Raw genomic sequence first — 25,700 nt, forward strand, 5'->3', positions numbered from 1 at the left:
GTAGGATCTTTCAGCAGAGACTAATGGCTTCCCTGGCAGTTCTTAGTAAAAAGCTTCTTTCAGTTAGCTCTACATCTGTATCGTATAATTTCTCAATTTCTTGAGAACACTTTAGGACAGGTTTCAAAGAACTGCCAAATAACTTGAATATTCAAGTGTCATTTCCTTCACTTTATCAAAGGAAAGGGAAATGTGTCTTGTTAGCACACACACACGTAATTAAATCTTTCTGTACTTGAGAAAAGGAAGTCAAAAGACAAGGATCTTACATGGATGAGAATGGCTAAAATGACCAGGTACCCACTTTATGCCATTTAGCATACAATTAGTAAAGACTTTAAACAAGAAAATATAAAAAGCATATATGAATTTACTTGAAACTGAATGTTACCCTTTGAAATCAGAAAGAATACACATACTTTTCATTCTAGTAAATACAATCAGTTGGGGAAAAAAAATTCAACCAAAAGAAATAATAATAATATGTAGGTAGCAGCTGCCATCCAAATGCTGGATGAACATCCAGGTGATGTGGTATCTAGTGTCTCCATATCCCGTGTAAATGCAGTACGTAACAGCCTTAGCCCCCAAACCAGATTATATGGTTTAAAATCCCAGTTCTACTACTTATTTTCCAAGTAGGGTAACTGGATTTTGCAAAAAAATTATTATCTACCAGAAATTCAAATTTAATTGGGCATCCTGTATTTTATCTGGCAACCTCATCCTCAAGTGATTTTAGACAAATGATTTACTTGTGCCCCAGTTAACGCAGCTGAAAAATGAGGATGATGATCATTTACTTTTACTGGCTGGTCTGTTGTGACGATTAGAAGAGAGAATTCATTAAAATACTTATATAACGCCTAGTACCAGAGAGTATTTAATAAGTGCTAGTCCGATGACAAACCTTCAGAAAGTTTACATCTAGATCAGGGGTGACTGAGGCCAGGGGACACAGCGCTTGTCCCACTGCCAGTGCTAGATTAGGTACTGCTTCAAAGAGTAACTACACTGTATAGCACAGGGAAACATACACAAGATCTTATGGTAGCTCACAGAGAAAAAAATGTGACAATGAATATATATGTTCATGTATAACTGAAAAATTGTGCTCTACACTGGAATTTGACACAACATTGTAAAATGATTATAAATCAATAAAAAATGTTATAAAAAAAAAAAAAGAGTAACTACACAAACTTAACTCGCATACAGTAGGGGGAGCCAGAGAGCAGAAATCAAAGACCAAAAACACTGAAGGAAAGAAGGTAGAAAAAGAAAGACTGTACTAAAAAATGTCCCTCAGCTCTGACAGGTACTGCACATCTGTCTTCAGAGAGGCTGGGGTCTAAGAGCCACAGTGCTCTAGTGACCTTCTTCTTTGGAGAATGCTAAAAAAAATTTGAAATATTAAGTCTACAAAGCAAGCAGGACTAAAAGCAAACAGATTATTTTCAGAAACAACGTATTCTGAATGCTACCAGTTAGAAAAAAGACCCTGTAATGAAGATACACAGAGAAATAAACATGTATAGATCAGGGAATCCTATAATTCTAGGGACATGAGAAATGTATTTTTTAATAGTTAAAAAAAAATACTTGAAATAAACAAACAAAAATACCATCTTACATTTTAACCAAAAGCAAAGCAGCAGAAAATAATGGTTATCACAGAGACTGAAGGTTTTTAAAGAATTTTTCCTTCTCTCTGAGTTTTCACAGATACTACTGAACAATTTTTTTTTAATTGAAGTATAGTCAGTTTACAGTGTTGTGTCAATTTCTGGTGTACAGCACAATGTTTGTCATACATATATATATTCATTTTCATATTCTTTTTCATTATAGGTTACTACAAGATACTGAATACAGTTCCCTGTGCTGTACAGTATAAACTTGTTGTTTATTTTATATATAGTATTTAGTATCTGCAAATCTCGAACTCCCAATTCTTCCCTTCCCACCCCACTCCCTTTACCCCCTGGTACTCCCTAAGTTTGTTAACAATTTCTTTAATGGAACCAAATCTTCTCTGTTTTTATAATGATAGTTATTATTTTTAAGTATTTTTAATTGGTTTCTTTGCTGTAAAAACAAACAAACAAAAAACCCCAAACAACCCCTCTACCTCTACAACAGAAAAGGCTGTTGAAATTAATCTGTGCTTCATATGAAAGTTAGATAAGCCTTGCAAGGCACGTGCTCTGAACAAAGGCAGGAAGCTAAAGAGGTCATATAATGTAGCACTAAAGCTCCAGGCATTATTTAAAGAAAATCAACTAAATAGCTTATTGAAATTAATATCTATTTTTCAGACCAAAAATAATTGAAACCAAATATAGAATGAGACACATAGATATCAAAGTTAAATCTGTAGCACAGGGAACTATGTTCAATATCTTGCAGTAACCTTTAATAAAAGAAGAATATGAAAGCGAATATATGTATGTATATGCATGACTGGGACACTGTGCTGTACACCAAAAATTGACACACTGTAACTGACTGCACTTCAATGAAAAAAAAAGTTATATCTAAAAAATGAAAGATGATCTTTGCTTCTCTTTAATGGGTCGTAGATTGCCACAGAAAAACAGGGCATGGAGAAGCATTTATTGAGCAAAAGGCAAAAAACAAACAGAAGGAGTAATAAGCACCAAATCCAGGCTAGTGGTGACCTCTGGGGGAAGAGAACAGGGAACGAGTGGTAGAGAAGGGCTTCAACCATATTTATAATCATCTATGTTGGGGGGGGGGTTCAGAGCGGGGAGGGAAGGAGGGAGAAATGGGGATGGGGGTGTAAAAATGTTAAGATGACAAAGAGAGGTGGCAAGCATTTGGAAATTACATTTTTCCCCTTTATGTTTGCCTGAAATATTTCATAGAGGTTTTTTATTGCTGAAAACAGGCTTCTAATTTTTATTGAGGGGTTTGGTTTGCTAGTGGCATACAAAACTATCTGAAGAGCCCAACAGAGATACATCACCAAACATCAAAAATCTAGATGTATCATATGATAAATACATCCTATATGGTAATTAAGTAGACTCCAATATAAGAAGACTGGCAACGGCAGAGTACTGGGCAGAAGCACAAAACAAAACAAAACAAAACAAAATAAAAAAAAACCCAAAGCAAAAAACAAAAAACCAACCAAACAAACAAAAAACTCACAGCTTTTTAAACCTAGGTGTCGCCAAATTTCCACTTAAGATGCTCTCATCTCCAAAATCACAGCCAGCACTTTAAAATTCTATCTCCCAAGCCTCCAATCTTTGAGCTTCAAACTGAAAATTCCAATAACCTCTAGACAATGTCAGTAGAAAGTCACCTGTCAGGCTTCAATAACATTTCAACTGGTATAAGCAAACACATACTTGCTACTCAACCTCATCTTCAAGTAATATCAGATAGAACAAAGTGAAGTAAGGAAATCTGCTAAATACTAAAAAGCAGATCACATTCTAATTTAATCATGACTAACTTTCTTCCAGCCCACACCCATCTAATTTTGGGGGGTTTACTTTTTAGTGTGGAAAATGTCCAGCATAAACAAAAGTGGAGAAAAACAGCAAAATAAATCCCCAAGAACATAATTTAAATAATTATTAAAAATCTGTCATCTTGTTTCATTTATACTCACATTTTTTTTCAAGTATTTTTAAAGCAAATCCCAGGTATCATGTCCATTCACTCATAAATTCTTTAAATACTTCAGTATGCATCACTAACAAATAAGAACTTTTACTTCTTCTTAAAGAGAACAAAATCCTGTTCACAGTTTTCCATATTATGTGGTGTCCTGCACAATGTGGATCATATAAACTGACAACAAAGGCAAGCTTTCCTTCTCTTTTCATCTTCCTAAAAGCATACCTGGCACTAATGAAAAGCAGTATTTCATGACATAGAAATGGTAGCACCAAAAACTGTGAAACAAACTTAGAAAGGTCTCATATGTGTAATCACAATAGAAGCCCAAAATTAAGTTCTGGAACAAGTTTCCTGCTCTTGATGGAATGCTCTGCCTATGTATTCAAATTCAGTGAGGTCATACATGCAAAAGAACACGCGCTGTATGAAAATCTAGGGCACACAGAATAGTGTCTGACGTTTAGTGGGTGCTCAATGAATATTTACTGCTGGTAAATTAAAAGTCCTGGTAAATGCCAATAGCAAGGCTGCTCAAAACCAACTCGGAGACTTGTTTCAGGACCTCAAATAGAAGGAAAATGCTGCCACTTAATTGTAATTGGAGTACAATACCACTAGGTGTCAGACGTGAACCAGAACTTTTCCGGCGCCATCAACTATGTAGGCAAGGAAGACTCCGGAGGGTGTTATTCATTCAACAAATATTTACTGGGCTCCTACGAAATGCCAGGAGCCGATTACCCTACAACGGACAAAACAGTCCTGGGATCTGTCTTCTGGAGTACCTGAAGTTTATGCAGCATCGTTTTTTCTCTCTCTAAACCTCCAGGAATTTCACAAAGTATGTATCACGTGTGGATTCACAGCCCTGCTATTCCAGTTGTGCTAGATTTTAAGTTCTATGCAAACCCAGAAAAATTTGTTGCAGGGCTCTAACCAGGGGCAACTATCTTTCCATCTCTGACCTCACCACTGCCCGACCCTTTAACTGATTAAACCTGCCATTCATCTTTCTTGAGACCTTCCAATCAATCCCTTTAGTCCTCTCTGCTCTTCAAGACTATCGGTCTCCCAGAAATCACTTTCTCACTAAGGTTGCCCACAGATCAGTATTATAGCCACATTCACAAACAACCTCAACTTCTCTTCCCCCTTGAACTTTCAAAGCATTCCACTTGCCCACGTCCAACCATGGAGAATTCCAACCAGACCCCCTCCTCTGAGATTTCAGCAGGGTAAAACTCCATAACCCCCTGATTTAGAGTTTCCAAGCTCAGCAAAGTGCTTGGCACTACTCATTAAAGCCTGCTGCTTGTATTTTTTTTAATTGAAGTATAGTCAGTTATAATGTGTCGATTTCTGGTGTACAGCATAATGTCCCAGTCATGCATATACATACATATATTCATTTTCATATTTTTTCATTAAAGGTTATTGCAAGATATTGAATATAGTTCCCTGTGCTATAAAGAATTTTTTAAATCTATTTTTATATATAGTGGCTAACATTTGTAAATCTCAAAACTCCCTAATTTATCCTTTCCCACCTCCTTTCCCTCAGTAACCATAAGATTGTTTACTATGTCTGAGTCTGTTTCTCTTTTGTAGATGAGTTCATTAGTGTCCTCTTTTTTTCTTTTTTTAGATTCCACATATGAGTGATATCATATGGTATTTTTCTTTCTCTTTCTGGCTTACTTCCCTTAGTATGACAATCTCCAGGTTCATCCATGTTGCTGCAAATGGCATTATTTTTTCTTTTTTATGGCTGAGTAGTATTCCATTGTATAAATATACCACACCTTCTTTACCCAGTCATCTGTTGATGGACATTTAGGTTGTTTCCAAGTCTTGGTTATTGTATACAGTGCTGCTATGAACACTGGGGTGCATGTGTCTTTTCAAATTAGAGTTCCCTCCAGATATATGCCCAGGAGTGGGACTGCTGGATCCTATGGTACGTCTGTTTTTAGTTTTTAAGGAATCTCCATACTGTTTTCCATAATGGCTGCACCAAAGTACACTCCCATCAGCAGTGTAGGAGGGTTCCCTTTTCTCCACATCCTTTCCTGCTGTTTGTATTTTAATTTCCATTCCCTCACGGTTGCTGTTTCCAGCTTCTAATAACCTTCTTGGACTTGCTATTCCATCTGGATTTTCTATTTGGATGACTTTGTCTTTTACTTTCACTGTATCTCAACTGCTGTATCCTCAATTTTTTTTCCCCAAACCTTTGCCTATCCTTACTTCCCTCAGTTCTATCTCAAGTGAGGACTAGTTACCAGCCTTCCTCAGGGCCTTGCTCCCCAAATGGTCTCTGAGTATAAAAATTCGGTGAGGGGGGTGGAGTGTGGAAGGGTATAGCTCAGTGGTAGAGCACATGCTTAGCATGCACAAGGTCCTGGGCTCAATCTCCAGTACCTCTATTAAAAACAAACTAACTTTAGCCAAACTCTCTTCTCTCCAGATCTCACAACATACAAAGAGCTTCCCCACCTTAAGAGAACAACAAATCTTTTCCCTACCGTTCCCCACAGGTATCATCTCTCATGCTTCATCCCTTCATTTTCATTCTCCTTGAAGAACAGTCTAAGCTCACCCTCATTTCTGTGCTTCTAATTCAGGGTTTCTCAGACACTGACAAGTATCCCCTGGGGGCAGAACCGCCCACCCACCCCACTCCCATCCATTCATCGCTCTAATTTATGTTGCAAGCCACTGATACTTGGTTTCCTTATCCCCTCGGCCCACTGTACTGAACCTGTTCTTGGTAACTTTATCAATTTGCTACTTATCAGGTCATGTCCAATCGTGTCTTTTTAGTCCCCATTCTAAGGACAAATGACAAATCATCCACCCTCCCCTAAAATTATCACCTCTTACTTAGCAAATCATCGACTCCTCCTGGTTGTCCTCATACCTTCCAAATTTTACTCTCAGATCCCCTTTCTGAGCCTTCTTTCTCTGACCGACAGTTAGATGTTGTCTTCCCTACGGTTCTATCTACGCACATGTCTTCATGCTCTGTGTGTATGTATGTTTCATTTACGCCTAGGTTTTAATTACAGCATTTATAATGGTGACTTCCAAATCTGTTTTCAACCCCCACCTCTCTCTGTGACCTCCACATTCCAGTGTTTAACCAAGTTCTGAACATTCTACCAGCATCAGAAATGTAACTCATCCCAAACTACTCATTTCCCCAGGAGAAGGAGGTAGCTGTGTTTCCCTTTCAGTAACCCTCAGGTAATGCTACCTCCACTTATCCACTCTTCATGCCAGAAAATCCACGCAGAATCCTCCACAAGTCATCTTTAACTGGTGACACACTATCTACCCCCAAGTCCTACCACCAAATCTGGGCAAATACAACTTCTAAGTATCTCAGAAATCTGTTCTGGAATGCTGTTTCTCCTTTGTCCTGATGAAACCCTATTCAGCACAACGCACATTCCATCTGAGAAGCCTTCCCCAGTGGTAAGATGATTCACTGTGCTGTGACCCTGCCACAATTGTAGTTGTCTCTGTTTCTCCACTATGTCATTCTTTTACACCTTCACCTTCCACTGTCCTATATAAATGTTCACTATATATGCCAGAAACTATTTTGAGCTTAAAGAAAAAAAGTAAAAAACAAAGTGAAGTTCCTGCTCTCTTATCCAACTGAGGTAGAAAAATGTTCAACAAGAAGTAAGTAGTATGAGAGCTGGTGAAAAGTGTTACGGAGAATAATAAACATCGTGAGAAGGGAAGGGAGGGTGAGAGGCAGGGCTGGGATACTGTTTTTAGGAAACTGTCAGGGAAGTCATCTCGAGCAGGTGACATCTGAACCACTACCTAAAGGAAGTGAGATTAAGGGTCAGACTGCTCCCTTCCCAGCAGTTAGTTCAGTGACTGGCTCACAGCAATGACTCAACAAATGCTCACTAAACAACAGGAAATAGATTTCTAGACTTGATGCATTTAGCATTCGCATGCAAATATTTCTCCTGTGGTTCTATACCAAAGATGAAAAGTTATCTGCTAAACTTCAAGTGCAGGTCTAAATAGGGAAAGTAGAAGTAAAACTGTCACTGTTTACAAAAGACATGATACGATACATAGAAAACCCTAAAGAAGCGACCAGAAACTACTAGAACTCATCAATGAATTTGGTAAAGTTGCAGGATACAAAATTAATATACAGAAATCAGTCATATTTCTATACACTAACAATGAAATTGCAGAAAAAGAAATTAAGGAAACAATCTCATTTACCATCGTACCAAAAAAGAATAAAATATCCAGGAATAAACCTACCCACGGAGGCAAAGGATCTGTACACTGAAAACTACAGGACACTGATGAAAGAAATTGAAGATGACATAAACAGATGGAAAGATATACCATGTTCTTGGATTGGAAGAATCAATATTGTGGAAGTGGCCAGGCTACCCAAGGCAATCTACAAATTCAATGCAATTCCCATCAAAATACCATTGACATTTTTTACAGAGCTGGAACAAAAAAATGTTAAAATTTGTATAAGACCCTGAATAGCCAAAACAGTCTTAAAAAAGGAGAACAGATCTGGGGCAATCAGGTGCCCTGACTTCGATTATACTGCAAAGCTACAGTTATCAAAACAGTATGGTACTGGCACAAAAACAGACACATAGATCAATGGAACAGGATAAAAAGTTCAGAAACAAACCCATACACTTATGGTCAATTAATCTACAACAAATGAGGTAAAAATATACAGTGGAGAAAAAGACAGTATCTCTTCAACAAGTGATGCTGGGAAAACTGGACAGCTACCTGTAAAAGACTGAAACTAGAACATTCTCTAACACCACATACAAAAATAAACTCAAAATGGATTAAAGACCTAAATATAAGACCAGATACTATAAAACTCCTAGAGGAAAACATAGGCAGAACACCCTTTGAAATAAATGACAGCAATATTTTTTTCGAACCAGCTCCTAGACTAATGGAAATAAAAGCAAAAATAAACAAATAGGATCTATTTAAACTTAAAAGCTTTGTACAGCTAAGGATACCATCAAAAAAGTGAAAAGGCAACACACAGAATGGGAGAAAATATTTGCAAATGATGTGACCAACAAGCAACTAATTTCCAAAATATACAAACTGCTCATACAGGTTAGTATTAAAAAAAAAAAACAAGCAACCTAATAAAAAAATGAGCAGAAGACTTAAACAGACATCTTTCCAAAGAAGACATCCAGATGGCCAACAAGCATGAAAAGATGCTCAACATCACTAATTGCTAGAGAAATGCAAAACAAAACTACAATGAGGTATCGCCTCACACCAGTCAGAATGGCCATCATTAAAAAGTCCACAAATGATAAATGCTGGAGAGGCTGTGGAGAAAAGGGAATCCTTCTACACTGTTGGTGGGAATGTAATTTGGTGTAGCCACTATGGAGGACAGAAAGGAGGTTTCTCAAAAAACTTAAAATAGACTTACCATAGGATCCAGCAATCCCACTCCTGGGTATATATCTGGAGGAAACTATAATTCAAAAAGACATATGGACCCCAATGTTCACAGCAGCACTATTTACAACAGCCAAGACATGGATACAACCCAAATGTCCACTGGATAAAGAGGTTGTGGTACACACACACACACACACACACACACTGGAATACTATTCTGCCACAAAAAAGACTACAATAATGCCACTGGCATCAACATGCTTGGAGCTGGAGATTGTCATTCTAAGTGAAGTAAGTCAGAAAGAGAAAGAAAAACACTATATGATATCGCATACATGTGGAATCTAAAAAAATCTAAAAAGGTCACAAATGAACTTATCTACAAAACAGAAACAGACTCACAGACATAAAGAACAAACGTACAGTTCCTAGGGAGGAAAAAGGATAAACTGGGGATTCAAAAATTGCACCTCTTGGGGAGGGATGGAAATGTTAGCTATCTTGATTGTGGTGGTGGCTTCATTGGTGTATACATCTATTAAAATTCATCTAACTGTACATCTAAAATGTGTGTAGTTTACTGTACAGGAATCATACCACAATAAAGGTGTGTTTTTTTTTTTTAAAGTGTACAAACTACCAAAAAAATCAATTGGTCACAGATGTTTGAGTTTCTATCTGGACTTTCAATTCTGTCACATGGGTCTATGTGCCTACCTAGTGCCAGTTCCACACTGTTTTGGTTACTGTAGCTTTGTGGTAAGTTTTGAAATTGGAAAGTGTGCATACTCCAACTTTAGTCTTCTTTTCAATATTGTTATGGCTATTTGGGATTTCTTACAGTTACTTATTAATTTGAGGATTAGCTTTTCCATTTCTGCAAAAAGATGCCATTGAAAATTTGATGGGGACTGCACTGAATCTGTAGATTGCTTTGGGGAGTACTGCCATCTTAACAACATTGGGTCTTCCAATCAATGAACACTAAATATTTTTCCTTCTACTTAGGTCTTCTTTAATTTCTTTCAACAGTGCTCTCTAGTTTCTAGTGTACAAGTCTTAACATCTTGTTAACTTTATTCCTAGGTATTTTATTTTTGGATGCTACTGTAAATGGAGTTGTTTCTTATTTTTGGTTTGTTCATTATCAGTGTAAAGAAATAAAACTAATTTTTGTGTGTTGGAAAACGAACAAACAAACAAACAAAAACTTCAAGAACAGGGACCATAGCTAGCAGAATTCACTTTTTATTAACTGGATCTATGAATCACATATTTTGAGTGTAGACTAACCAAGAGCAATCAGGGGAAAAATGGGCCCATCCAGTTAAGTGTCTTTGATCAAGGTCTTAAGTTATGGAGCAACTAGGAAAAGACAGCTCAAAAACCACTGAATTACAGGTCCTCTCTGGAACAAACACTTTCTATAGAGAAGTGATTTCCAGAACAGTCTAGGACTGGAAAATAGGAAGGAAGAAGAGAGAGGTAATTTTCTTCCTCAACAGCTGAGGTCAGACACTAACTTGTTCAACTTTGCAGCTTTAGAAACAGTGATTTTTAAATTGTGCCCGGTGAAGGTGGTGGTACCACCCTGTATTCAGTACATCTACCCAACACATGTTTGTGCTCCAACAACATACCATGTACTTACTGGGCACTGAAAATTCAACAATGAAAGGCAGTTTCCACCCTTAGTGACCTTTGTTCTTAAAGTAACATATGAAAACGTTAAAAAAAAAAAAAAAAGAATAGTCTGGGTATGCAGGAAAATTTTACTTCGAACATTCTAAAGAACAATTCTTGATAAAGCATATCATCACCCTTCTTATTTTTCTATTTTCCTGTATCAGATCTATGTTACTGCTGTCACCTCCCTGGAACAGGTACAGTAGGAAGCAGAAAGTCTTTCCTTGTTTACCACAATCACTCAGATTAACTGTCTCCAAAATATGAGTCGGGATTGAAACTGGGGAAGGAGCCTCTTTCCGTCTTTCATAAATTGTAAAACATCAACCTAAACCTAAGCCACCTTATACAAAATAGCCTTTCAAACATTTGAAAGCTATTGAATGTACTGAAAGCTATCACTTTCTCTCCCTAAGCATAAGTTTCAAGTTCCTTCAATCTTTCCAAAAAATACATAAATATCACCACACACACACACACCCCCCATCACTGTCCTTTACATCTGGGGCTCCCTAGTGTTTTGTTTTGTCCTGTTTACTTAGAATTCTCTGGAGCCCTCCTTTCCCATGTCTCCCACCTGTCAAATGAAGAGGAACAAATCAAAGATACCAAGCTAACCTGTTACTAGCAACACACAGAATCACTTATTATTATCTGTGTGTAAGTGCATACATGTGGGTATACGTTTTTACATTAGGAAGCACTGCCCATAATAGCAAAGTACAAATACCTTAGTGATTTTATTATAACTATTGACAGAATAGTTATTTTAACGGGACAAAGACATGGGCAGCAAACCATCCAATGAAGTACTGATGTACTAGCAAACTGAGTGAGAATTTTCTGTAAAGGGCCAGATGGTAAATATTTTAACCTTTGCAGGACTCACATGGGCTCTGTCGCATATTCTTCTTTTTTTAAACAACCCTTTAAAAATAGAGAACTATTCTTAGTTTGGAAGCTGTGCAAAAATGAGGTACAGGCCAACCCCTGGAATAAACTCCAGAAACACAGCCACACATATACAGGCACTTTATGATCAAGGTGGTATTAGAGAGCCATAGAAAAAGTACAGTCTTTTCACTAAATCGTGCTGGGCCAAATGCATATCCGTATGGGGAAAAAATTAATCTTGATCCCATACTACATGTAAAAATAATCAATTACAAGTGAATTGCAGGTTTAATTGTTAAGTAACAACACAATAAAGCACCTTGGAAGATAACACAGGGAAAATATCTTCATGACCACCAAGTAGAAAAAAAGTCTTCAATAGCACTCAAATTATTAGCCATAAAAGGAAAGACTGATAATTTGGACTACATTAAAATTACAAAATTTCCTTTATCAGAATTACTAATAAGAAATTGAAAGGCAAGTCATAGCTGAGTATCTAGTATATCTATATATATTATATATACATAAAACTAACCAAATTTTCATCAAGAATATTTAGACTCCTACAAATTATTTAAAAGAGACTGATAGCTAATAATCAAATAAAAGGTAATCAATTTCATCACTTTCAAGAAATTTTATTTTTTTAATGGAGGTACTGGGGATAGAACCCAGGACCTCTTCCACGCTGAACGCGCACTCTACCACTGAGCTACTTCCTTCTCCATCAAGAAATTTTAAATCAATCCAAATTCCACACCACTATACACCCACTAGAATGAATAAAATTTAAAAGACTGACAAGTGCCAAGTGTTAGTGAAGATATGGAGCAACCGGAATTCCCATACCTTGTTGGTGGTTGTGAAAAACTGTACACTCATTTTGGGAAACTTTTTAGCAGTATCTACTAAATGTGACTGTGTGCTTACCTATGACTCAGTAACGACATTCCTAGATGTATATACCGACTAGAAATGAGCATATATATGCACATCAGTACATGTAATAACAAGGCTCATAGTTGCAGTATGTGACATAGCTAAGCATTGGGAAAAACCTAAATGTCCATCAACATTAAATTGAATAACTAAACTGTATAGGTTCTTGTCTGTTTTAAACCAACTTTATTATATTATAGCTTACCTAAGACAAGATGTATCTATTAAGTACAGTTTGTAAGTTTTGACAAATGTATATACACCCATGCAACCATCACCACAATCACGATACAGAACATTTTTCTATCATGCCAAAAACTTCCCTTGTGCCCCTGCCCAGTCAACTCAGGCAACCACAGATTTTGTTTAGATTTGTCTTTCCTAGAGTTTCATATAAATGGAATTAGATACACACTCTTTTGTACTTGGCTTCTTCACTAATCAAAATGAGTTTGACAGGAAAGGTATGAGCAACAAAAGTAGATTAGAGTTCATCAAATTTATTCTGATTTTTGAAAACTCTGAAAATTTTGATTTTTGAAATTAGACTTCATCAAAATTTAAAATTTTGTGCGTCAAAGGACATTACCAAGAAAATAAAAAGACAACCTACAGAATGAGAGAAGATATATGCAAATCATGTATCTGATAAGGGCCTAGTATCTAGAATTTATAAAGAACACGTATAACTCAAAAACACAAGGACAGACAGCCCAATTAAAAAATGGGCAGTGGACTTTGAATAGACATTTCTCCAAAGACATAAAAATGGCCAACAAGCCCATGAAAAGATGCTCAATATCTTTAGTTATTAAGGAAATACAAAGCAAACCAAAATGAGATCCCACTTCATACACGCTAGGTTGACTATAATACAAAAATGGAATACATGTGTTGTGAGTGAGGATGTGGAGAAACTGGGGTCCTCATATATTGCGGAGGGGAATGTAAAAATGGTACAGTTGCTATGGAAAACAGTTTAGCAGTTCCTCAAACTCTTAAACGTAGCATTTTACCATATGACCCAGCAATTCCACTTCTAGGTATATACTTCAAAAAATTAAAAGTAGGGACACAAACAAATACTTTACTTGCATGTTTAATAGCGGCACTAACCACAATAGTCAAAGCCCAAATGTCCATCAGTGGATGAATGGATAAACAAACTGTGGTCTATGCGTACAATGTAATTATCATTCAGCCATAAAATGGAGTGAAATACTGATACATGCAACACACAGACAAACCTCAGAAACATTACACTAAGTGGAAGAAGCCATATGACAAGATTACATATTGTATGATTCCATTTATATGAAATATCTGGAATAGGTTAAGTAAGTTCATGGGGACAGAGAACAGACTGGTGGTTGCCAGGGACGCAGGGGAGGAGAGAACCGTGAGTGACCGCCTACTGGACATGGGTTTCCATTAGGGATGATGAAATGTTTTGGAACTAGACAGAGATGCAAATTGCATATGCATCCTTTAATTCTGTACTAAATGTCATTGCATTGTTCACTTTAAAATGCTGAATTTTATGTTAGGTGAATTCCACCTCAATGAAATAAATGTTTTTGAGATTGACCAGTGATGCCATGTGTAGTCCAGTATATGAACATACCACAGTTTTGTCATCAATTCATATGCTGATGAATATTTAGGTCAAATCCAGTGTTTACTTAATATGAATAAGCAGCTATGAACAGCTCTGTACAAATATTTTTGCAAGCATGTTTCATAAACTGTAAGTGTTATCATTTCACAAAAATCAGTAAAAAAAGAGAAAGTGTTATCAGTCATAATATAACTGAATCAAAGATGAAAACCAGTCGCAGACATTAAAGCAACAATGCTTTATCCTTAAGCTCAGCAGATGTAAGCCAATAGTCCATGTTCAGTTATGAAGAAGGAAACTAAAGAACAGGTATGATACGCTTACACTATGTTAGCAAACTTACAGGGGGAAGGGTATATATATAGCTCAGTGGTAGAGTGCATACCTAGCATGCACAAGGTCCTGGTTTCAATCCCCAGCACTGCCATCTAAATAAATAAATGAATGAATAAACAAACAAACAAATAAATAGGCCTAATTACCTCCTCCTTGTCCCTAGAAAAAAAATTTTTTTAAAAATTATATCTGAAAGTTGAATAAGCAATCTTTTAATACTGCTTGAATTTCAAAGGACCAGAAACCCCTTTCTTACACATTTTCAAGAATGACTTATGTGGGAGTAAAGATCTTTCTGAGAAGCCGGGGTGGGAATTGAGAGGAAACTCTAGAATCAAACCGCCTGAGTTTGTAGTCCAGCTCGGCCACTTCCTAGTGACTTAGACACTTGCTGCACCAGTTTCCTCATCTTAAAAATGGAGGTGACGATAATGCCCACCCCTAAAAGTTGCTGTGATGATCAAATGAGTTAACCCACGCAGAATGTTAGAACAGAGCCTGGCACGTTGTAAACTAGCAACTGCCACAGCCACCACCCTGCCACCAGCACCACGGTCATTTCATCATCATCATCATTTCTACTTTCTAAAATATCTTCAAGACCAGTTAAGACATCTGTGATCCGTCAACTGAACAGCACTAAAAGTTAGTAAAAATATGCAGCTCATTAGTGTATCTACCTAACTCCCAGAGAAACTCAAAACTCAAATAATTTAACTGTCAAGAGAGTTAAAAATGGATCTTAAGGGGCTCAGTTAATGCTCCTTTTCAAAGATGTCATGAGCTCCATGGTGCCCACCCGGTCAGGTTAGGACCACTACATTTCAAAAGTAACATGAGCACAATTCTGACATCCACAGGTCTACCCAAAATAAGCATTTTTTCTTACAACTAATGTTCAGGTCCATATTTTAGTGTTATGTTATTCTGAGGAAATAGGTTTTCAACCTATTAATGGAAATCAGTGGCATAAAATACACTCAATTCTGTCAGCTTTACAGAATTTAGCTCTTCATTAAACTGAAGAACATTTGATCTCTAATCACAGTGAGTGCAGTTCATTAAGTGATAAACTAGGCCAATTAGATTTCCCTCTCAGGGGATTTGGAATGACAATGATGAGAGAGGAAGGAAGGAAGAAGATAGCGAGGGCCGTACTGTCTACAGAGTCAGCACACGAGACAGTCACGTATAATCACATGAACTGTGAAACTCATTTAAATCATCCTGTAAATACCAGCATTTGGGCCTTTAGAAGATCAGATGCCAAGATTTTGTTGTTGTTACTCTTTGCATTGGGTGGCTCTCTCAGGTCCTAATCTGGTGTCTGTGGCACCCTGGATATCCTATAGTGCTTGACTTTGAATTTGGATATGTCCTTTTGGTTTTTTTTTTTTTAGAATTAGCACAGCATGTAGTTTGGTAGCCATTATGGGAAACAGTATGGAGATTCCTCAAAAAACTAAAAATAGACTTATGATCCCAACAACCCCACTCTTGGGCATATATCCAGAAGGAACCTTAATTCAAAAAGATACATGCACCCCAATGTTCACAGCAGCACTGTATACAATAGCCAAGACATGGAAATAACCTAAAATGGCCACTGACAAATTATTGGATAAAGAAGTTGTGGTATATTTATACAATGGAATACTACCCAGCCATAAAAAGCGATAAACTAATGCCATTTGCAGCAACGTGGATGGACCTGGAAATCATTGTTCTAAGTTAAGTAAGCCAGAAAGAGAAAGAAAAATATTGTATGATATCACTTACATGTGGAATCTAAAAAAAACAAAAACAAAAAAAGAGGATACTAATGAACTCATCTATGAAACAGAAACAGACTTGCAGACAATTTTATGGTTATCGGGGAAGATGGGGTGGCAAGAGATAAATTTGGGAGTCTGAGACTTGCAAAGGTTAACCACTTTATATAAAAATAGATTAAAAAACAGATTTCTTCTGTATAGCACAGGGAATTATATTCAGTATCTTATAATAACCTTTAATGAAAAAGAATATGAAAACAAATATATGTATGTATATGCATGACTAAGACATTAATGCTGTACACCAGAAATTGACATACTGTAACTGACTATACTTCAATTTAAAAAAAAAAAAGAATTATCACATCTTTCCTGAGGTGGCTTGAGGAAGGTTTATAATTATTATCCTGCATTAGAAGACTTGAACATAGACTAAAGAGCTGTTTAGTTAGAAGTGACTGCAACCACAAAATACAAACTTTTACTACTGAAAAAGTTTATCAAATTCTTAGACACTTCTTTCCTACTATTAACGTGTTTGAATATACATGTTAATGCCAAAGTAGAAACCTACCAGTTATTGAAGCACATTTTACAACATTGAAAATGTCCCTACAACTACACTGAGGTAGAATTTTTACTCACAGAGTAAGTAAAAAAGAAATAATGGTAATTATAAACCTTCAATTATTTTTATTATGAATTTATGATTTAAGGGAAAACAGGACATCCACAGACAGCAGTTATCCACTAGCATTATTATCACCAGAAAACATTTTACTACGTTCTTGTAAACACTATTTGCATTATAGTGCAGAAAACTAACCAACAAGAAAGAAAAATAATTTTTAAAACACAAGTGAGTACACATATACAAGATATATATGAGAAATAATATAATAGAGTGGAAAAGTTGGATAAAGGAGCATAATCAGAAAATTAAGTGGCAAAAAGAGACTCCACTAATTTGCCAAAAAGAAAGAACACAAAAACAAAACCTTTCGACTGTTTCACAGAATTTTGGCAACAGAGCAGGATCTCCTAGGAGCTTGAATAAAATTCTGGCAATTATTTTCTCTCCAGTGATTCTAGACTCTGACTCAGATCATTATACCGGAGGCTGGGATTCTATTTCATTAAAACAAAATTCACATACAAGGATTTCATAATCTCAATACACTTGAAAGTAAGCCTGAAAAGGAAATGAGACTACAAAATAAATATTGAAACATTCCATTGAATCAAAATGATAGATTACATGTAGTCTTTCTCTAAATAGGTGGTATTCTAAATAACTGTTCACGAATCAGAGAACTTTTCTCACATAGAGAGTATGTTCTGATGGATGATCTGATCAGTTTGGTTGAAATGGTGTTATGAGGACTGAACTTAAGCTAAGGATGTCTCTGAAGAGCAGCCTGTGACCCCCACTGCCCAACTGGGATGATGAAAGCAAGCCAGGCCCTGGGAGGCAAAAGGAGACAGACCCCTGGGAACTCTTTAAACTCATTCAGCTTCCCGGGTCCACTGCCAGCCAGGTATTCAGTGATGGGTGCTCCTCGGAGATGCTCGAGGCCTCTAAACATGGGGCTTCCCTGACCTTCTTCTTGTGAATTCTTCGTCCTAAAGTGTTCACAAATATGTGACAAGTTTCCTTGTTTTTAACTTTCTCAGTGCAGAGACATTTCACAGAGTTAATTTCCTAACATAGGAAATATACCCTGTGTTAATTTACTAATTCTAGACCCTACATAAGTCAAACTTTTTTTCTTTCTTTTTTTTTTAACTCAACAGAAGTAAGATGGCAGAGTTTAAAGAAGATGAACTTCAGAGTCCCACATGCCTGACTTGGAAGTCCAGCTCTGTCATGTGGCTCTGCGATCTTGGGCAGGTTACTTTACATCTTTCTCAGCCTCAGTTTGCTCACCTACAAAGTGGGGATATTGTCTCATACCTCACAGAATGATAATGAGGATTAAACAGGATAGTAATATATAAGTCCTCAATCATATATTAATTTCTACCACCCTTCAAAAAAAAAAAAAAACCAGGCAGTTCTCCTTTTAAGTATCTTACAAGCATATCATAAAATAATTTCTTTAGGTATTCTCACATCTTTTCATATTCTTCTTCTTAGCAAGAAAACACACAGTTCTGGACTTAATCTTAGATGGACTTGCTTTGTAGGAAGTTAAGGTGCTTGACCATTATTTCTCTTATTTTAAAACCTTAGTTATGTTGTGTTTATTTCAATTCTTCTATTAGTCTTTTAAATTAAATCGTGCGTTAACCTAGCTTATTATAATTATTTTCTCCCTCAATCTGTTCGATTCCTCATGTTAAGTTTATTACATTTCAATTATTTACATTCTTTGATTTTTCTTTTAGCTATTTTATCTTGTAGTTTTTAATATACTGATTATTTATTTTCTTGAACTGTAATGTTTTTCTTATGATTATTCCTTCACTGACAACATGCAATGCCAGAAGAATGATAATTTAACCTCAAACTATAGCAGTAGCTCAGTTCAGATCAAAACTCAGTTGTGAGGGATAATGATCATTAAACATCACTGGATATGCAGTCTTGAATACTTATTCTTCTAAATGGTCTGAGTATTGTCACCAGGTCAAGCCACACTTTTGGGGACCTGTATGGTTGGGCCATTGTTTTGGTGTCCACCCCTATAATCCAAGGTTTCTCAACACTTGCACTATAACATCTTGGGCCAGGTAATTGTTTGGGGAGAAGGGTGGGAGGGCTGTCCTGTGCAATGCAGGATTCTCACCCACATCTCTGGCCTCTACCTGCTTGCTGCCAGCAACACAACCCCAAATCCCCAAATGTGACAATCGAAAATGTCCACAATGTTGCCATGTGTTTCCTGGGGAGCAAAACTGTCCCCAGTTAAGAAGCCCTCTACACTAAGTTGGACCATGGGGTTTTGAAATCAGCTTACATTGAGGGCTGTTTATAAACAGTCATATAAACAGTATTGAGGATACTGTCTACTGTATTAGCCTTTGTTTTCCATTATGAGGAGCCATAGGAGAAATCTGTCTCAGACTTTCAGTGCAAACCAGATTTTGTTTTCTTATGCATAATGTGAATCCTTAACTAATTCTTCCTTCCTTCCTCTTTTTTTTTCCTTTTCTTTTCCTTTCTTTTTTGCCACTGGAAAAGCTCAAAAGCAAATTTATAGCCCATTTTTGACAACAGTGTAAGATTCTACATACTGCATGTATTTCATATGTTTTAAATCTCCTGAATGTCTGTTCATTTCCCCCCCACCATGAACTTTTTAATTTTATTTTTATCTTACTATAAATACATGTATTTTTGCATATGGACACAAACTCTTTTTTTAATGAGATTAAATATAAATTAATAAATAAAATAGTACTTAAACTGTAATTTTCCCCAGCAGATCACAGACTTTAGTCCTATTCTATTCTGCCTCCCCCAATCTCCTGTTAGATGTAGATCAAGTCTTCCCTTACAAATATTTAAGTCTGTTCTCTCCAGTCAAAGCATATAACTAAATCCATTCATTTCAGTGAGCTAAGTCAGATATATAATCATCTGCATAGTAAAGTTTTATAACTATGTCCTTCTATATTTATTAGAAGAATATTTCTCCCAATAAAAACTAGAACATGACAGGCACGAAATTCTAGGTGCTGTGCGTCTGGTAGGTCACCCAGGCTTTAGCACATCATTCCGTAGGATGACAGGGAAACAGAAGACCCATGTCCTCTTCTGCTATACTGGTTTTGTCCGTTTTCCCTTTCCCCACCACGGCCAAGTAATATTTGGAATTCATCCTGAGCCCTGGTGCATGACAGATGGTGACACAGGAGTGGCCCATCTTGCACAATGGTGACAACTAGGGAGGGTCTTACCTCGCCCTATACTCTCCGATTACTTTGACAGTGCTGAAAGAAACCATTTTCCTCTCATTTTAACACTTAACAGAACCATTCCAAGACCTCAAATCAGATAGGGTATTACAAAGGTTCATCGACAGGTGAGCGGATAAACAATTTATGGTTTATTATTACAAGGGAAAACCACTAAGCAAAAAAAAATCTAAAAAATTTAAAAAAAGGTAGTACTATTAGTACCTACATGTACAATATGGTGAATTGTAAAAAATATTATGCCAAGTCAAAGACACAAAAGAGTACATATTGTGTTATTCGTTTGTAAGAGATTCTAGAAGAGGCAAACGTCATCAATAGTGACAGAAAGCAGATCAGTGTTGGTCTGGGGCCAGCAGAGTGTTGACAGCAAAGTGATACAAGGGGACTTTGTGGAATGATGAAAAGATTCTTTCTGACATCACATCTTGCTTGGAATGGTGGCTTCCCAAGTTACATACTTATCAAAACAAAACCTTAAGTGTAACAGTACACTTCAATTAGGTACAAATGTGATCTTCTTGCTAAAAATGCATAACTTCAAACTAATGATAGGAAAAACGTCAGACAAAACCAAATTGAAGGACATTCCACAAAATAACTGACCAGTACTACTCAGAAGTATCGAGGCCATGAATTACAGGGGAGGCTGAGGCAGCGTCGCAGGCTAGGAGGAGCAAGGGGACGTGACAGTGAATGCAGTGTCGGATCTGGCAACAGAGAAGGTGCAAAACCAACATAAAGCCTGCAGGTGTGTCGTACCAAAGCTGCTGTCTTGCTTTTGTTAACTGCACCACAGTTACATGTTTTTAACGTTAGGGGAAGTTGAATGAAGGATATATGGAAACTCTTCACTATTTTTCTAACTTTTTACATGTCTAAAGCCATCTAGAAATAAATGTTTTATTTTATAAAAGTTACGTGTAAATTTTAATTCAAAGCTCATATAAAATTAAAACAAAAATAAATGGCAACTTTCAAGACATAAACCTACCCCCAGACTGACTTTCCTTTAAGCTCATTAAATATGTTTAGATCAAGAGTAAGACTGCTCTAAGAACCAAAATACTACATCTCAATATTTGAACCAATAAATCTGGTAGATAGAACACACACTAAAAGAAATCAGTGAATTTAAAAGATTACTAATTGAATAGAAATCTCAGAATTACTTCCCTCAGAATCATATGATCTAGTCCACCACGTGAATACTGATACATAATTAACAATAAAATCATCACATGTTCAAGTCCACAGGAAAAATAGGAGAATATTTAATTTCTATGCTCTCACTTCTAAGGATTGTTATACATTTGAACTCCAAAATCTACATCATCTCATTTAAAATGATTTAAAGAATGGAAGCACACGGGTAGAAACACATACAGAGAAAAATTAAAACGTTTACAACATACCTCCTCTGTTGCCATTTTCTTCATCCTACAAAATAAAAAAACATATATTCACATATGAATGCATGTTTTATAGCTTGGTGAAGTCACAGTGAGGCTCAATTCAGTTTAAACTGCTCTCCCTCAACAAGCTCACTAACAGTGCCTTGGCCAGAAGGATGGAACTCCCGTGAATGCAGATGGGAAGATGGTGGGTGAAGCCAACTTTATGAGAAGGACGTCGGAAGTTCAGATTTAACTTACTGAGTGTAGGGTGTCTAAAACAGACACACAGGGTGGGGGGGGGGGTATGGCTCAGGGGTAGAGTGTGTGCTTAGCACACACGAGGTCCTGGGTTCAACCCCCAGCACCTTCATTAAATAAATAAATCAACCTAATTCCCTCCCCCCAACACAAACAAACAAAGACATGAAACAGACATCCAAAGAGAACTGCCCAAGTGGGCAGCGGTATAGATGAATCTAGAATTTGGACGAGAGGGCCAGTCGGGTCATTATATATTTATGCACTATACCTTAATAAAATGTGCCTTTGTAGGCTATTACAGGACCCAGAACTGTCTTGGTATAAACTGGCTCCAAATTGCTCTCTACTTAATTCCCTGTATTCAATTTTGAGCTGTTATCTATTTGGTTGCTTTCACTGCTACCGAGCTCTCTCTCTGCCAAGTTATCTACCTCTAGCTGGGAAATTAGAAAAGCAACTTTGAAAAACCAGCATAAAAACACATTGATTCAAATATTTGTTGAGCCTCTATCATATGAAAAATACAATGTACTGTGGAAAGAAAAACAGACATCTAGCAAAGGGCTGATAACTTGTTATATAATTTTTGACCTTTATTCTCGCTGCCCAAATACATTCTTTTTTTCCTGGTTATAAGCTCTGTTCTGAGCCTGCTAGGGTTGCCAGGTTCGTAACATAATAAAGACATTGTATTAATTGCACCTTCTCTGAAAGCTATATAGTATTAATTTTTATAAACTCCTTTGAAGTGAATGAACACATTTTCATAATTGAAAAGATTTTAATATTATTTTCCATGTAAAATTTACAAGACTGGGAACTATTTGCAAGAACATCTGTGTTAAATAATAGCCTTAATAGTTGAAGTTTCCTGAGCACTTACTGTGTGCCGGTTCCTGTGCTGTTTCACATGTATGTATCACTTACTCAACACAGCCACCTGGGAGGAAGGTGCTGTTCGCTGTCTGCTGTTAACAGTTACGCTGCACTACTAAAATTTCTAGAAATATTTTCCAATAATAACAATAATAATGATCATGATCATGATGCATTTTAAACCTGTGTTGGGTACAATTATCTTATAAAAACTGTACTGCGTATCTGTTCATCATGACCCAGAGCTCTTCTTCAAAACAAAAACAAAAGATGAAAAAAAAAAAAAAAAGATTCAGTCTTAGTATGTAAATAAAAGCAAGGGACTCAAATTTTCAATGACTCTCACATGTGACCTTAATACCTAAGTGATAGTATTTAGGACATTTTAAGATCAAGCAGACTCTTAGGGAATCTGGTTCAACTGCTTTATACATGTCAGGAAAGCCAAACTGGGACATTTTAATTCCAAAGGTAGCAATTATTCATAACTCTTAAAAACTATTCAGTACTTTTAAAACCTTATCCTGTAAGACATTTGACTAGAAAGAAACATTTAACATAGATATAATAAGAAGAGTGTGGTCTCCAGAAGTGATCTGACACTACATTTTAAAAAGACAGCCCTAGATTCGTAGATATTTAGAATTAGAAAGGACTTTCTAATCTTCTAGTTCAATTCCCTCAAATTAGAATAGAAATCTAGAGGCTTGGCCGAAGTCTCACAAGTCTCCTGAACGTCATTTTTTCCATTACCCTGTTGTACAACAGCCAGGCATCAGGCATCCATGTTGGCCAAGTTCACGTTCCTAGGTCCACCACTTACTCGTTATATGACTCAGACCAGTTCCCACATCTGTTACACAGGGCCAATAATAAAGGGAGAGATCGCTCATAAAGACAGCAAAGAACTCAGAACAAGCACCCAGCATGTCATCATTCCATGCCGCCTCTCACGAGACCACGTTACTGTATGTCAAGGTATATTAAGGTAATTCACTCTGGTGAGAAGCTGTGTTTTTAAGTTCTGACTTGCCATCATATTACGTGTCTGGGAGTTAAGTGTTAGTCTAATTCCAATAACGTTTTATAACTGTCCAAATGTGTTAACAAACTGTTTCCTCTGCACCCTCTGCCCAGAAAACTCACCAGCTTTCTAGATATTAGAAAACCAGCTCCATATTACACAAAGGAGAATGACGATCAGAATTAGACGCTCTAGTGAGAAAGATTTGGCGTTCATAATCAACAGGACCTTTTCAGAGCAGATTAAAATTTTTGCTCTAGAAGGTAGAAAAACTATCTAAAAGGTGTAAAAGAATATAATAAAAATGCAGATATAACACTTAATCCTTTTTTAAGACAGAAAGAAGGCAGTATGTGAGGAAGATGAGAAGGAGACAGGAACTGCCCAGTGTTCCACCGTAATCACTTCTCTTACCTTATATGAAAATTGAATTGCAGACTCTGGGGGATAAACAATAAAATGCCTTAATGTAAAACCGAAACCTTGAGATGTTCTTTTCAACATAACTGTTTTGGGACCTGGCCAGGAGAACGCTTCATCTTCGGATGGTGATACAGTTTCACTTTCTTCTTTTCCATCTTTACTTTTTGATACCTAAAATGAAAAGACAATTCAAAGGTAATGTTAAAAAATAACAATATATTTCATCACTTGGGGAAAAAATTATATGTAAAAATAAAATACCTGAGTGCAGACAGGAACCTAATGGAGAAAAAGAACCACATTCTGACACATGAACTGTATATGGTACAACAAATTATGCAGATTATCAAAAACAATTTCTTTTTCCTAGAAGGGGATGCTATGAAAAGTTAATCAGAAGCAAGAACAAACTCTTGGAAATGAGAACTAGAATGGCGAAAATTTTAAATTCAATGGGAGGAATGAAAGATAGCACTTCTTTCTTCTTTATGAAGAAAAATCCCATGGAGCGCTGAGGACTAGGAAACAAACTGAAAGAAGAGACATGAAACTCTTGCTGAGTAAGAACACTGAAACTGTTATCAGTCCAACAGCAGCAAAGAATATTAGAAAATAAAAGAGAGACGGCTTCAGGTGTTGAGCACAAATTCAGTATCCACATAGATAACGCTTCCAATGTCCTGGCTTTCCAGCTCTTTGCTATCCTCTCCTCTACTCCTGGCTTTCACCTGGTCATGAGCGAAGACCCTGTGCAATCTCAAATCAAGATCTCACACTTCATTCCTCTCACGTGCCAACCCTTACAATTCTTCCATCTGAGGCTGACCCTACCACCCTGTCCCCATCCCTCACCACCCCACATCCTCACTTCCCCTCTTAAGCCAGCTTCAACTCACCCCTTGGCCTTTCTCACTTCCTCCAAGCCACATGAGAAAACCTAACCCTGGATCAATCAACATTGCCTACTCTGGACCTGCACCTACAGTGGCCCAACGTGGGTGGAAACAAACAAAAACTAAGCCGACTGCTTTCACGCTAAGTTCATGACCACCAGCCTCAAGAGAGCCTCCAGAGCTGTCAGTGATAATCCATTTCTCTCCAGTCCCTCATCCAGGACGACTACTTCATCCCTTCTCCCCTGCTTTATTACACAGAAAACACAAGCGGTAAGATGGGAACTCAGGGGATTTACACATCTGCCCACCCACCTGCGACTGGGCCACATGCTCCTGTTTTCTGCCTTGTATCCTGCCTACCACGAATGCACTGGATCCCAGTCCCTCTCACCAGACAAAGACCTGGTTTCGGCCATTCTTCCCTCTTGCTTTGGCATCATCTGTTTTCTCTTCACTGCATCATTCCCATCAGCATGTGTGTGTACATTTTCTAAGTTTTTTAATCTTAAAATAACAAAAATCCTCCCTTGACCACAGCCCTTT

General features: G+C 37.0%; 1 protein-coding gene across 1 annotated transcript in view; it reads right to left on the minus strand.

The window, feature by feature from the left end:
• ARHGAP21 (Rho GTPase activating protein 21) overlaps positions 1-25,700 on the minus strand; it is a 119,501-nt gene that overhangs the window by 46,613 nt on the left and 47,188 nt on the right. The window contains 2 exon segments of the mRNA XM_032473852.1: positions 21,696-21,720; positions 24,253-24,432. Coding sequence (XP_032329743.1) covers positions 21,696-21,720; positions 24,253-24,432 — 205 coding nt within the window.

Source organism: Camelus ferus, chromosome 35 (genome assembly GCF_009834535.1).
Source record: "Camelus ferus isolate YT-003-E chromosome 35, BCGSAC_Cfer_1.0, whole genome shotgun sequence".
Lineage (NCBI taxonomy): Eukaryota > Metazoa > Chordata > Mammalia > Artiodactyla > Camelidae > Camelus > Camelus ferus.